The sequence below is a fragment of the Hibiscus syriacus genome, unplaced genomic scaffold (genome assembly GCF_006381635.1).
Source record: "Hibiscus syriacus cultivar Baekdansim isolate YM2019G1 unplaced genomic scaffold, ASM638163v2 tig00011820_pilon, whole genome shotgun sequence".
NCBI lineage: Eukaryota > Viridiplantae > Streptophyta > Magnoliopsida > Malvales > Malvaceae > Hibiscus > Hibiscus syriacus.
Genome location: NW_024062257.1, coordinates 83,080 through 97,609, shown reverse-complemented (window position 1 = coordinate 97,609; position 14,530 = coordinate 83,080). Strand labels below are relative to the sequence as shown.

General features: G+C 34.8%; 2 protein-coding genes across 3 annotated transcripts; one reads left to right on the top strand and one right to left on the bottom strand.

Moving 5' to 3' along the window:
• The first annotated feature begins 2,148 nt into the window (after positions 1 to 2,148).
• Positions 2,149 to 4,784, top strand: LOC120204986. 2 transcript variants are annotated; one of them, XM_039204958.1, is made up of 7 exons: positions 2,149 to 2,317; positions 2,704 to 2,803; positions 2,908 to 3,028; positions 3,109 to 3,296; positions 3,640 to 3,761; positions 3,854 to 4,013; positions 4,454 to 4,784. In XM_039204958.1, exons 1-7 carry the CDS (start codon positions 2,191 to 2,193, stop codon positions 4,572 to 4,574), a joined length of 939 nt encoding a protein of 312 aa, XP_039060889.1. In that variant the 5' UTR covers positions 2,149 to 2,190; the 3' UTR covers positions 4,575 to 4,784. The 2 variants fall into 2 exon arrangements, with proteins under 2 accessions (XP_039060889.1, XP_039060890.1); XM_039204959.1 differs by having other exon boundaries at positions 2,155 to 2,317; positions 3,109 to 3,230.
• An 8,246-nt stretch (positions 4,785 to 13,030) lies between these two features.
• LOC120204985 (probable 3-hydroxyisobutyrate dehydrogenase-like 2, mitochondrial) lies at positions 13,031 to 14,303 on the bottom strand. The gene has a single exon (XM_039204957.1). It carries the CDS (start codon positions 14,187 to 14,189, stop codon positions 13,269 to 13,271), a length of 921 nt encoding a protein of 306 aa, XP_039060888.1. The 5' UTR covers positions 14,190 to 14,303; the 3' UTR covers positions 13,031 to 13,268.
• Between the last annotated feature and the right edge of the window lie 227 nt (positions 14,304 to 14,530).

Below are 14,530 nucleotides of genomic sequence, written 5' to 3'. Positions count from 1 at the left end.
ATAACTAGTTTTCTTATAATAAATATAATATTATCGTTTCTTCTTCCTTTTCTTCACTTGAGTTATTCACTTCTTTAGTGGATTTTGAGAAAAACTTTAATCGTATTTTTTATTTTATTTTTCTCTTTCTCTTCTTTTTTCCCCTGATAGCATCTCAAACAAAGACTCAATATGTTCGATGGTGGATCCATAAAAATTTTTTAAGATGAACACATATATGTTAACAGTATACATTTTTTCGAATGAGGTAAGCATAAATAAAATTTCACGGTGGAAACCATCAACAAAATGGATTATTAATAGAAGAAAATTCAGATTTCAGGGTAGGCACAATAAAATTTCATGATGGACACCATTAATAAAATAAGTGATTAAACAAAGAAAAATTAGATTTCAGGATAGGCACGTGCCCACCTTGAGCCATGAGTGTATCCGCCACTGAATATGTTCATCAAGAGTAAAAGTCTTTATATTCTTTACTTTAAATGTTACAGTCTTCCTAGCTTGTTAAGACATTGGTTAGGGGTGTTCAAACGGTTAATTCAATCATCAACCGAATCGAATTTTTATTAACCGAATTTTCCTTTAACTGTTAACCAAATCGAATTTTTTTCTTGAAAATATTAACCGAACCGGATTTTTTTTGGTAATTTTAGTCGATTAATCGAATTTACAAAATAATTTTAGATTGATTCTACTTATAAATCAAGTCTACACCCATTATCTTAGCTATCTATATTAAAGATTTTACAAATTCACTAATTTATGACAATTTCTAAGGACACAATATAACCTTATAACTTCTTTAAACGCTTATACCCAAAATCTTAAATACACTCTTTCTCAAAAGTAAAATACAAATATGGAAGAAAGAAAATCTTAAAATCAAATTGATTTAAAAAATATATAGTCATTATGTTAATCAGTATTCATAGGGTTTTCAAACTACAAGGTGATTAAAGTGCTGCCATGTTTTAATTTATTGTAATTACGTATTATGTTATTAAAAGATAAAGAATATGTTTTGATGGTATTTTTGGATTTCTCCCTAACACACTTCGGAACAAACCAAAGAACAAAAAGAAAACAGATAAATAAGAAAAGATCCCAAAACAGGTCACCGAAGGGAACCCTAAACCCAGGAACAAAGGAAACAAGAGAATTCGATCCTAATCCCTTCCCAGCAGATTTAAGAACGAGATCCAAAATTTTAATATTCTTTTCTTAAAAATAATGGGTATACATAAAAGATCCCAAAACAAATCATCAAGGGAACCAAAATCCAGGAGCAAAGCAAACAAGAGAATCCAATCCTAATCCATTTCTAGCAGATTTAAGAACGGAATACAAAATTTTAATATTCTTCTCTTTAAAATAATAGGTATACAGAAAAGATCCCCAAAAAAATCACCGAGAGAACCAAAATCCAGGAACAAAGCAAACAAGAGAAGCCAATCCCAATCTCTTCCTAACAAATTTAAGAATGAGGGTCCAAAATTTAAATATTATTTTCTTAAAAATAACGAGTATTCAAAAATTTTTATTTTTATTTTCATTTTTCATAATATGTTAAACTAAAATTTACCTTTTTCCCTAAATAATTTGATGCACTTAGTCTCTAGGGCTTAACGCATCCGCCCTTACTTCCTAGAATTGCACATACCACAGCAAACAAAACAAACGTCCATGAATGAAAAATATCTTTAAAAAAATAGCTCAAAAGTCATTATGTAATCAAGGAGTTTCCACTTACAATTGTTCAAACAACGAAGAGGAAAAGGAAAGGAGAAGTGAGATGAAATATCTTTTTAAAGTGATTTTTCGTTTAATGCATATTTTTTTATAATTATTATTATTCGATTAATTCAAATTAAATTTTATAAAACAAATTATCTAATTCATTTTTTTCAACTCACAGTATCAAAATTTTATTTAATTATAAAAATTCCATTTAGCCTTTCATTTTGAAAATGACATTCAAAACCTAATCCATAAGAAACAAAAAGATGATTTTGTAAATTACAATTCCACGTTATTCCAATGGATCTATATATATGCATATACGTGTGTGTGTGTATATATATATATATATATATATATATTTCACCAGCAAACAATTAGAACCGTCACCCGAATTCTCAAAGTACGAACCTAAAAAATTCCATCCTTTCTCCCCCAAGAGAAGAGAGCATGAGGAAACGAAACCTTTACGCATGGGGAGTCGCTATTCTCTGTTTCGTGGTGTTAATGATCGCCACTCCAGCTATCCCCCAATCCCAGGAGTACCATAATTTCGCCGATCAACGCCAATTCTTCGGTTAATTTCACTTCACCCCTCATTATTCTTTGCGTTGGTTTTCAAATGATATGAATATCAGAAGAACAACAACCAAAAGTTAGTATTAGAATAGAACAGCCTAGGTCCCTTTAAACCCGACAAAAAAAACCAGTTTTTCGATGTGATTCAAGTCCTATTCCTTCCTGTTAGGATCATAGGTGTGGTGATTGAAGAACTATGGTCAAGTTTTGTTACTGGTTATCCGAAAAGTGAAAACTTTAATCAGTAATTAAGTATTTTTTTCTCTTCCTTTTAGCAATTGGTTTAAAACCCATAGTTTAAATCACCTTGGCTATTCAGATAGCTACAACTTACAAGCTTAGAATTACGACTCTAATGGGTGCTTGTTATTATTGCTTTTGCAGGTATACCGAATACGTTAAACGTTGTTTCGAATTTTCCCTTCATAGTTATTGGTGTTATAGGTCTCGTATTGTGTTATTATAACAACTATTTCGAGTTGAGGTAAGTTGGCTTCTTGTTTTTATGTCAAATTATAATTGTGTTTTGTAGCAAGAGAAGTTATGTGGTCTATCTATTGTTTATTGAGTTTTACACCTGTGATAAAGTTTGCAAGGTGAACTGTGGGGTTGGACTTGTTTTTTCATTGGTGTGGCTGCTGTTGGGGTTGGTTCCTCGTACTATCATCTCGACCCGGATGATGCTCGGCTTGTGTGGGATAGATTGCCGGTCAGTTTGTTTGGCCTTGATGCATGATAGTCTTTGGGATGTTCTTGTTTTGACAAATTCTTTAATCGTGTTGTGTATAGATGACAATTGCATTCACATCAATCATGGCAGTATTTATCATTGAAAGAATTGATGAGCAGAAGGGAACAGTTTCCATCATACCACTGCTGCTGGCTGGTGTAATCAGTATCTTGTACTGGAGGCAAGCATGCTGCTTAATTCTCCTTTCTTTCGAAAAAATAGTTTCTTTTGTCACAGTCCATATCTTATACTGGACTCGGTTCTCTGTTTTGTAGACGAGCTTCTTGCTTTGGTCCTGTGAAATAAATGATTCGGCTTCGAATCTGAAAATGAATCACCCCCTTCCTTTTTTCCCATTGACTAGTTTAAATAGAGACTAGGCCTATCTTAAATGTTAATTTAGGGGTGATGACATGTTGGAGTTCGAATCAATGATGTCTTATGAAAATGTGCTTTTGGGGTTTAAATGTGAATTGGATCTTGATAATTTTGGTGTCTACTGGTCCATTGAAGCTGAGTTCTGAGATTTTACAGCGTATTTCCTTATGCTAGCTCGTTTGACATGTCTTACAACAGATTTTGTGCTGCAGGTTGTTCGATGATCTCCGACCTTATGCCGTCATCCAGTTTGTTCCTTGCATTGTCATCCCCATCATGGCTATCTTGTTGCCACCAATGTACACACATTCTACGTATTGGCTTTGGGCAGCAGGTTTGTCCTTTTCTTCTATGGGCTATGGCCTTTGGGTTTCCAAATATATGATATGCATATGCATCTCTAACATAAATCTACTACAATTGCAGTATTCTATCTTTTAGCTAAGATAGAAGAAGCAATGGATAAAGTAATATACGAATGGACTCATCATATTGTAAGTGGGCACACCCTTAAGCACTTGTGTGCTGCCATGGTTCCTGTGTTTTTGACACTTATGCTGGTGAAGAGGACGACTGAAACAAACAGGTATTTTTCTTGTTTGTACACCATCTAATGGTGCCAAAGATTGTAACTTTGCCTTTAATGTTTGACTAAATAGTCATTTAGGTCCCTATTCTTTTTCCGGAACATTTTGGTCCCCAATGTTTCATTTTAGAACAAAAAGATCCTTAACATTCGACTAAGTAATCTTTTTGGTCCCTCTATTATTCTTTTTGGAACATTTTGGCCCCAACGTTGTATTTTAGGACAAAAATCCTTCTATTTTAGAACGTTGAGCATTTGTTGACTAACGGTTTTCATAAGCGTTAGGGGTCTCTCTGTCCCTCAAATGAAACGTTGGAACCAAAATGTTCCGAAAAGGTTACGGATCAAAGTGACTGGTCGTTAGGGGCATTTTTTTTTTGTCATTATGCCTTTAATATTTTTCTTGTGTAAATATCTTTGTAATGTGTATATTCATACAGGATAAGCCTACTGAAGACATGGAAGGTTTCATGGACAAAGGTGAAGGAAAATGGTTCCACGGTGGAAAGTCGTGATTATACCTACACCACTGTTCAATCTGAGGATCCACATTCGCATTGACCTGCAGCTCTATTTCTTTCTAACTAGATTCATACTCTCATGTGACAAGAAAGTTGAACAAATAAGTTATGAAAAAATTTGAACAACATGTTACTCCTAAAACTGCCATGTTTGTAAATACTTACATAGCAAAAAGATCTTATTTGGTTAAAACATGCTTCAAGTCCTTTGATATTTATACATTTGAAATTTAAAATTTTAATTCTAATTCTTTTGTTAAATTTGTTGAGACGATATTTTGAAATTTTAAAAAATAATTTTGCAGTTTTTATGTGATATTTTAATGAATTTAAAGTTAACAAAAATGTTTAAATAATGTTCATAATTGGATTTAAATTTTTATATTAAAAAATTAAAGAGGGAAATCTCTAAAAAAAATTATAGACTTGAATATGTTCTAACATTCTTTCTTAAGCGTTGATGGCTTGTGTTTCTTCCACTTAAGAGGTTGAGTTGTGCAAGACTTAGTGGTGGAGCAATAAAAGTTGTTTGTTATAATTTACAAAGAGTTTGGTATCAACAAAGGGGTGGTGGCGCAGTTAGCTAGCGCGTAGGTCTCGTAGCTCGTGAGTTATCTTGAGGTCGAGAGTGTGAGCCTCTCTCAACCCTTAATTATTTTTTCTCATTATCACCAAAGATAATCTCTCTCGCGTCCTATATTGCACTCTAGTTTTTTAATGGATTGCAAACTTTCTGGTTGCTTCCTCCATAACCAGCTTAACTGAGGAGAATGCTTAGACTTAGAAACATACCAGAAAAGGTTTCTTCACCATAGTATGATTCTGCAGAAAGTGTGGAAGTTCAAGTTTTCATTACCAACCATTACTATTCATTATTTCATTTATAGCTTCACAATAAATGCAGTGGTAAAAGAACTTTTGGGAAACCATAATGTAGAATGAAATCCTTTCATTTCATATTAGGAGACAACTCCATAACAATCCATTGCTTCTGCTTTAGCTTAATTCTAAGGTTTTTAGGTTTGGAGGACGACGGTGGCTTTGAAGTATCATCCTTGTAGACGCTAGTTTTTTTGTCCATTCGTTTTATTTTATTATTTTTATTACTATTATTTTTATATATTTATATATTATTAAATAAAAAATACAGGTCCATTTACAAATTACAATCTGGAGCCCAAATTATTAATCCCGGAGCCCAAACATGGAAGTCCAGATCTAGAAACCCAATAATAACCCTAAACCCAAATAAGGTTTCATCATCCCAGCTCCCAGCAGCAAGTGATTGCAGTCGTTGGATCTAGTCTTGATCCAACGGCCCTGATGGTTCCAGCAAAGAAAAGCCTAGGGTATCATAACCCTAGGGCCATGTTCAGCCGCCGCCTATGCCAGGTGCCTCGTCCAGCAGCTGCCGACACTCCACTGCTACCACGTCTCTGACAAAGACTCCAGAGAAAGCACAGATGGTCGCCCACGTCGAGACCCTATTATGAGTCACCACTAGAGGTTCAGTGACTCCCCGAGGGCTATTCCTATGACCGGTCCGAGAGAAGAACTATGGTGGCTTATAAAAGCCACCGATTCCCTGCAGAGAAAAGGGGAGACGAATAAACAGAGCAACCAAGAGAAGGAATGGGAGCAACAACCAACGACAACGACGAACAACAAACAACACTAACAACATCAACCAACCACAAGGAAAAAAATAGTGGAATACCGAAAGACACTTACCGAGGAAACCAACCGTCATCAAGTTTTTCGAAGGTAAAATGTTTAGATCTAGCGGTTTCGGTGAGTTTTTAGAAGAAAACAAGTTTGGATTTGTGTTTAGGGTAATCGAGGCTTTAATTTGGGGTAGGTTTCTAAATTCCGGGCCATCGTCGCCGGAGCACGGTGGCCGGCGGTGGCCGGACTCTCGCCAGTGACAGAAATTTAGAAAGAGGAAGAGAGAATTTTTTTTCATTTCTCTCTTTAAGAGAGAGATGAAAAATGAAAAATGGGGATAATGGCCCTCATAAGACGTCGTTTTGGGGAAGGGGTGTTTGTATAAATACCCTCTTGGGTAAACCACACGTGCATACCTTTGAAGTTTGTAAGATTCTATTTTGGTCACTGAATTCAATTTAAATGTCTTTTAATTCAGTTTTTCAATTTTATTTAATTTATGTTTTAGTTCTTGAGAGTAATTATATATTTAGGGTAAAATATCAGATTTAGTCCTTTATAATTTTATTAATTTTTATTTTAGTTCCGAATAATTAATTATAATCAAATTACACTTTTAGCAACTAGATTTATGATATTTTGAATTAGGTCCTTAATTTTTATATTTTACATTTTGATCCCTAATATTTTAATATTTATTTTAACCATGAGTTTTATTACTTTTTAATTTATTCTTATAGTTTTAATTTCATTTGTTTTAGTTATTGTTTAATTGCATTTTAATTTAATTTTTATTATTATCCTTTTAATTTCAATATGTTCAAATTATTAATTATTATTTTATTATTATTTTATTATTATAAAATTTTATAAATATATATATTTGATTAAATATTAATATTTATTTATTTTTAAATATTAAGAAAAGGGTTGTCTTAACTTAACTAGAAGTCTTATTTCGATATTTTTAAATAAATAAATATCTTACTATATAGTTATTTTAATTTTATTCAAATTATTATAATTTTTCCTCCATTTTATATTTATTTAATTTTATTCATATTAATATATATGTGTATATATATATATATATATATATATATGAAAGATTAATAAGTATTATTTAATTAAATTCACAAATTGATTAAATAATATTTATTTATTTTTAATATTAAGAAAGGGCGATTTTAAAGTAACTAGATGTCTATTTTTGATATTTTTAAATAAATAAATACCCCATTTATAAAACCCTAAGTATATATATATATATTTACATTTTATTTTATAAATTATTTTAATATATTTTCCTTTAAAATTATCTGATTGAATCTGGAATAAGAGAATAATAAATTAAAATTATATTTGAATTCTTTAAATTCTACTAAATAGAGACAATTTATAATCGACAAGTACTAATTTTGAGCGTTGTGGGGGTGTTAATCCTTCCCCAAACGTAACCGACCAAGAATCCCTTTTTATTACTAAAAAGAATGAATTTTTGGTTAAGCGCAGACTAGTTTATCTTTTAAAAGATGTTTTTTAAAACTCTTTTAAAAGATGATTTTTAGGTATTCGACCTACCTAACCCAAAAGGTCGATGGCGACTCCAAAATATATTCATTAAAACCATTTATTCACATACTTTTTCCGCCAAGAAAAATTCGTGCCGGACGAAAACTGGTTACGACAGCTTGGCGACTCCGTTGGGGACCCTGGTCAAACCTAAGTCATATATTGTCTCTAGTATTGGAAGTTGAGAATTCATATTTTATTTAATTTATGATTCTTTTGATTTCTTTCAATTTATTTTATACTCTTGTATATTAATATTTAATTTTATTTTTAGATATTAATTTTTGTGTGAAAATTTATCCTCGCACACAACACTTGCATTGCATAACATAAGCTTTATAATTGAGTTTTTTCCTTTTAAGTGGGAGTGAAAGCGACGTCTTCATGAGAATTTATTATCCGTAGACCTAGCAAGTAGCTTTCGGGGTTCATATGTTCTATGTCTTTGTGAGAATTTATTCTCCGTATCAGACATAGGGAAATGTGTCCCCTCGAATTGAACTCGATCCGCTTAAGTCTATAATGAACTAGGATTGAAGGTTTAGCAGCCCAATGGGGCACCAACAAGGACAGTACGAGTACCTTTACTCTTAGAACCAAAACTCTGCATATAATAAACCTTAGAAATTCTCCTGATCTAAGAAAATGTTGAAACCTTGTCCGTAGGTGTACACAAAGGATAAATAAGCTCTTGCTTTTAATTTATTTAATTTATTTTTTCTTCTAAATAAATGCATGCGAACTAGTAATCATGCTGCTAGGTTAATTTTTCCCTACAAAGCATGGAACTAGAAAGCATGAGGTTAGGATTTATACCATGATAGGTAGAATCTTTTCTTTCCATTAATTCGTATTAACCATTTTATTGTTGATACATTTTATTTTGCTCTAATTTGTTTATATTGATTTCTTTTGCTTGCATTACATGATCATGGCATAACCAGAAGGTATTGATTCGAGAGAGTGTTCATCAAATTGAAAAGTTTTCATAAATGGACAAAAAGTTTTATGATCAAGCAAAATATGACGCAGCCAAGGAATGACATCTTGAGGGAACTCTAAGGATCAAGGAGAGCTATGCACACAAAGATCCCGTCAGATTAATACCAAAAGTATTACACAAAGATCTATTTAGATTGATACCAAAAGCATTTTATGGTAAGAGTATCAATAGAAGCATTCAGAAGGAAGGAAGTTTTTATGAAGCTCAAATACGTTTTTGGAAGGATGAAAACAAGAAATTAAGTACAAAAATGAACACCATGTGTGAGGATTTACAAAAGATTAGTCAATCCTTTTAAAATGCTGGCATAGGAAACACCCCAGAAGAGTGGATAACAGGGTCGCCAAACTGAAAAAGAACTGCAACATATATAAGGGTCGAGCCAAGAAGTTTTCTCATTGTTTACGAATTGCAGAAGAAATGCACAGTACAACCATCATCAATTTGGAAAAATATCAAGATGAAAATCAAATGTTAAGAAGGCTCTTAGCCAATAAAGAAGCCTCATATCAGATCCATCATCATGAGATTGATACTGAATTAAAAGACACTGAAGCCAAGAACAATACATTGATGAAGATGGTAGAGGATTATGAAGATCTTGTCCAAGAACTCTGTAACCATAAAGATTCCCTCACAAGGGAGAATGAGCAACATTGTCTACAACTCCGAGAGTTGACACAGAAGATGAATGAAAAAGACAATGTCATGGAAGAAGCTGCTGTCCAGACAAACAACATGGCTCATAAGCTGATAGACTTAGCTGACTTTACAAGGAATTGAAACAGATTGATAACTCAACTTTTGAGCATGAATGGAAACTAACTTGGCTTTAGAGAAGTTATGAGTGAAAGTTATCCCATATATGTAAAGTTTTGTTGAAGTCAGGAGGGAAAGTTATCCCCTATATGTAAAGTTTTGTTTGATGTACCGAAACTTTTGTGTTCAATTAAGGCTGTTTTAAGATGATCACTCTTGAATAACACCTTTTTCATACATGCATTTGCATCTATGCATTTTCATTTTTACATTTCATTTCATTACATTTGCATTTACATTTGCATCTTTTCATAGTTACATTTATAGTTTCAATCTTACATCATGCACTTACAATTTTGTTAGTTTCAAATTATATCACATGCATTAACTCATGAAAATATGGGAATAATCCATGAAGAATTCCATGACAGAATTTCTGAAATGAAATTGGAGATAACTTGGTCTTCCTAAAGAAAGATAAGAACCATGAATAAGATTTTAGCAAGGGTTGGAAGAATCGAAAAACTTCAAGAACATTTCATAAAGATTCAACAAGAGATAATGGATCAAGTGAAAAACTTCCAAGATGATTCAAAAGAGATTTTAGAAACCAAGCCTTCGGGGGTTTCTTGATTTGAATTCCAAAGATCAGCAAAGATTCAAATCCATCACTTGAGATTCAACAACTTTGTCTTAATCAAGAGAAGTCAACTGAACAAAAATTTATTGTCTTTTTCGTCTTTGCCCTATTCTTGTTAACACAAGAATAGGAGAATGGGCAAAGAGGGGCAGCTGTAGACACTAAATTTTTTTTTCGATTTTTTATTCTTATTCTTATAATAATTATTATTATTATAAATATTCTTATTCTTATTATTATTAATAATTACAAATAATTACAAAGCCCAACAGTAAACTAAGGCCCATTTACAAACCCAACCCAATTACATCAGACCTGGAGGCCCAACCCGGTCCAAGCTCAACAGAACCTTCTAGGGTTTCCATCTAAGCTTCCAGCCGCCTTTTCTCTCAACCGTTGGATCTGGCAAGTTCCAACGGTCCTGATGATTCTAGATGAAAACCCTAGGGTATCATAACCCTAGGGCCACGCGGTCGCTGCCTTCACTACCACCACTACCGACGCCCCGTTGCCACGACGCCTCACCAGAAACCTCTAGAAGCACCACGAAGCCACACACGTCGCTGCCCTATGGTGAGTCACCAGCATAGCTTTGGTGACTCACCGAGGCTTCCACCCTTGTGACCGGTCCGAGAGCCACATCGATGAGGCCTATAAATGGTCATTCCCTGCACAGAAGAAAGAAGAAAACGAGGAAAGAACAGCAACCGAGATCCCAACAGCTAGCAAATACCAAACAGAGAAAATAACAAAGAGCTATCAAAAACAACAAACAAACGACAAAGAAGAGGAAAAGAGCCTTACCGAGAGGATTACACGACCACCGGAGCCTCCACACGCTTCGAAAACATTCTAGATCTACGAAAATCTAGGTTTTTTTTAGGGGAAACAGAGGTCGGAATCGGCCTTACGACCATCGGATCTACAATTTGAGTAATTTGGGAAATTTCGACCACTATCGTTGGTGGCTGGCGGCGACGATCGCCACCGGAGCACGGTGGCCGACGGCTGCCGGAATTTCCTCCGGTGAGGGAAGATAGAGGGAAGCGAGAGAGAATGAGAATGAGAGAAATGAGAAAACCGGCCATTTAGGCCGGTTAAATGGGTTTATATCCCCCTCCCCGAACGACGTCGTTTTGGGGAGGGGTCTGTGTGTAATTTTATAAAGGTAAAACTCTGTCCGCAGCCGTTTAGATTTTATAAATTTCCATTTTAGTCACTAAATCAAGTTTATGAATATTCAGATTCGGTCTTTTAATTTTATTTTATTTATATTTTAGTCACTGCACTATACTTATAAATATTTAGGGTAAATATCTTATTTAGTCCCTTTAGTTTTAATAATTATTATTTTAATCCTGAATATTTTATTATGGTTAAATTATACTATTATAAACTATATTATATAATATTTCGAGTTATTTCTATATTAATTTTAATATTTTACAATTTAATCCTTAAAAGCATGTTTCTATTTATTTTAATTTGGCATCTATATTTTATTTTATTTTATTTAGTTATTTATGCATATACTTTAGGGTAAAATATGACTAAAATATGATTTAATGATTTTTATATTAAAATTTAATCTTTTCGAAGATGGTGATGATTGACAGACAGGTAATAATTATAGTGACCTAGTTGTAGCATGATTTTGTTAATGTGTTGCTTTCGTTAGTTGTTGCCTCTCATTGGCAGATTCATCACGTTGACTTTAATAACGTGATAAGAAGTCTATGCTTTTGGGATACTTTCAAGCACTTGGACTTGAAAACTCTATGCTCTTATGCAGGAGTGGATGATAAGAAGGGCATGGGAGCCTTGGTGTCACGAATATAATGTGTCACTTCGATCATTACCCCGTGCTACATCTGAAAGAAGTCTTTCTTAAATAAGGGCAAAATTAGTCAACTTTATCCTTAATTATTTGTGTCTAGATTGACTCGGTCATAAAATCATGTAATACTTGATAAAAAAACGTTCTCTCGATAATTTAATCATTCCCCTAATGATCTGTCCAACGTAAATTGTTAATACATAAGCCACAATGTGATCTCAAAAACGACTTTTGAATGGTAGATCTTCCAAGTCTAATGAAAGTTAGAATCTAACCCCACTTCCTAACCAAGAGAACAATACGGGGCTCACACGTACCAAATTGTCCCAAGATATTACTCTAAGACATTGTATCATTCACGTTGTTGTTTACACCATGATAGCTCCACTTGCTATCTCAAAGTGATGGGATGGTAAAAATCTAATACAGAGTCACTCCTCGTAAAAAAAAAACTCAACTAGATACGACACTAATATATATGATGGAATGTCCTTAATAAAGACACTTTCCAGATAGGCCGGGATGGTAAAAATCTAATACAGAGTCACTCCTCGTAATAAAAAAACTCAACTAGATACGACACTAATATATACGATGGAATGTCCTTAATAAAGACACTTTCCGGATAGGCCCTCCATGACTCTTCTGTAAGCATCTATTTATCTCGTATCACCTAGTTGTGTTATCATCCCACTCGATCGTCATTGCATAATGCTTCCAAGACTTGATAGACCATCAGGGAACACATCCCATGGATTACAATCATATTTACTTGGCTCAACGTTGTCAGGACAATATTACGGTTTATTACAAGTCCGGACAACTTGGCACCCTCAGTTGTCAGAAATTTGTATTATATCTTTGAAATAACTTTGAAAATAACCACTAATAGAATTTGGGCAGTTAAGAATTGTAACAGTACCGTGTGTGGGATTTTGATCTGAAATGAGAGTTCTCCAAAAGACGTCTAAAATTCATGTAATGGGTCTACCACCAAAAATGTAAAACAATACTAAATTCTTATCTCACGACAACACCAAATCGATAAATTTGACACCCGAAGTACATATTCTAAGTAACCAAACACAATGCAATACAGGCGTTAAGCCCTACACATATACCTTAAAGGAAACATGCCCCTCTGAAGATCGAAATCACTTGAATTCGATTTAAAAATACGAACACACCGATGGATATTAAGTTACAAGTAACCATTGCATTTCCTGAAGACAATGAAATTCAAAATTTGCATTAGAACTCAGTTGCCATTGATCCTCTCCACAGCAGTTATAAGGCCCTGTGTACCGAGCTTCCCATCACCATTAGCCACCATTGAGGAAAACAACTGTTTACACAAAGCAGCCCCGGGCAAAACCACCACTCGCGCATCCTCGTCTTCCTTCACAACATCCACCCCCAACCCCAAATCCTTCACCATGTACTCCACGAACCCACCCGGCTTGAAATCCCTGTCAATCATTCTCCCCCCATACAGCTCCATCGCCATTGACCCAGCTGCTCCTCCCCTAATCGCCCCCATAAACTTCCTCAAGTCCAGCCCTGCTTTCTCGGCAAAAACCAACCCTTCACTTAACCCCAATAGATTCCCCCCCACCATTATCTGGTTCCCAATCTTACAATTCTGCCCACACCCTGCTTCCCCCATGTAAGTCACCCTCCCCATCAAATCAAACAAGGGTTTTAGCCACTCCACCACGGGCCTTTCTCCTCCGGCGAAAATAGCCAGTTTTCCTTCTCTAGCTCCAATATCACCACCGGAGACCGGAGCGTCGATCGACCAACAACCCTTTTCGCGAGCAGAAGTGTAGATCTCGCGCGCCATAGATGGGCTGCTGCTGGTGTGATCTACGATGGCGGCGCCCGGGTTTAAGGTTGAGAGGATGCCGTTGGTTTCCAGGACGACTTGTTTGACGTCTAGGGGGTTGCCCACCATGGTGAAAACTACGTCGGATTGACGGGCGAGTTGTTCTGGGGAGCCGGCGAGATGGGCTCCTTGGGATGTGAGAGACGAGGCCTTTGATGGGGTGCGAGCGTAGACGGTGAGGGAATAGCCGGCTGAGAGGAGGTGAGAAGCCATAGCCGCACCCATTACGCCTATCCCGATCCACCCTATGCGGGTTTGGGTCGGTGAGATGGGTTTTGGGTAGGGAGTTTCCATGGAGATCCGGCGGATATCGAGCACCTAAACAAACTGCGGTGTATATTTTGGCTTTCTAAAGCTTCTACTGTATCACAAATAGCCTAATACTGGCTCGCACGTGTTAATTTGTATATGAGCTTAAGGATGCGTTTGGTTCGAATGTAAGATTACAAGTAGAAATGTAAGATTATTAGAGAATACGATTACTGAGAATGTTGTATTTTGTGTTTGGTTAGCTTAGCAGAAATGTAAGATTACCGTGTTTGGTTAAAGGAATAAAAGATTATTAGAATGTATATTTAATCAAATTGTCCTTATTATATATTTGTTTTTTTAACAAGTTGGAAAATATTTATATA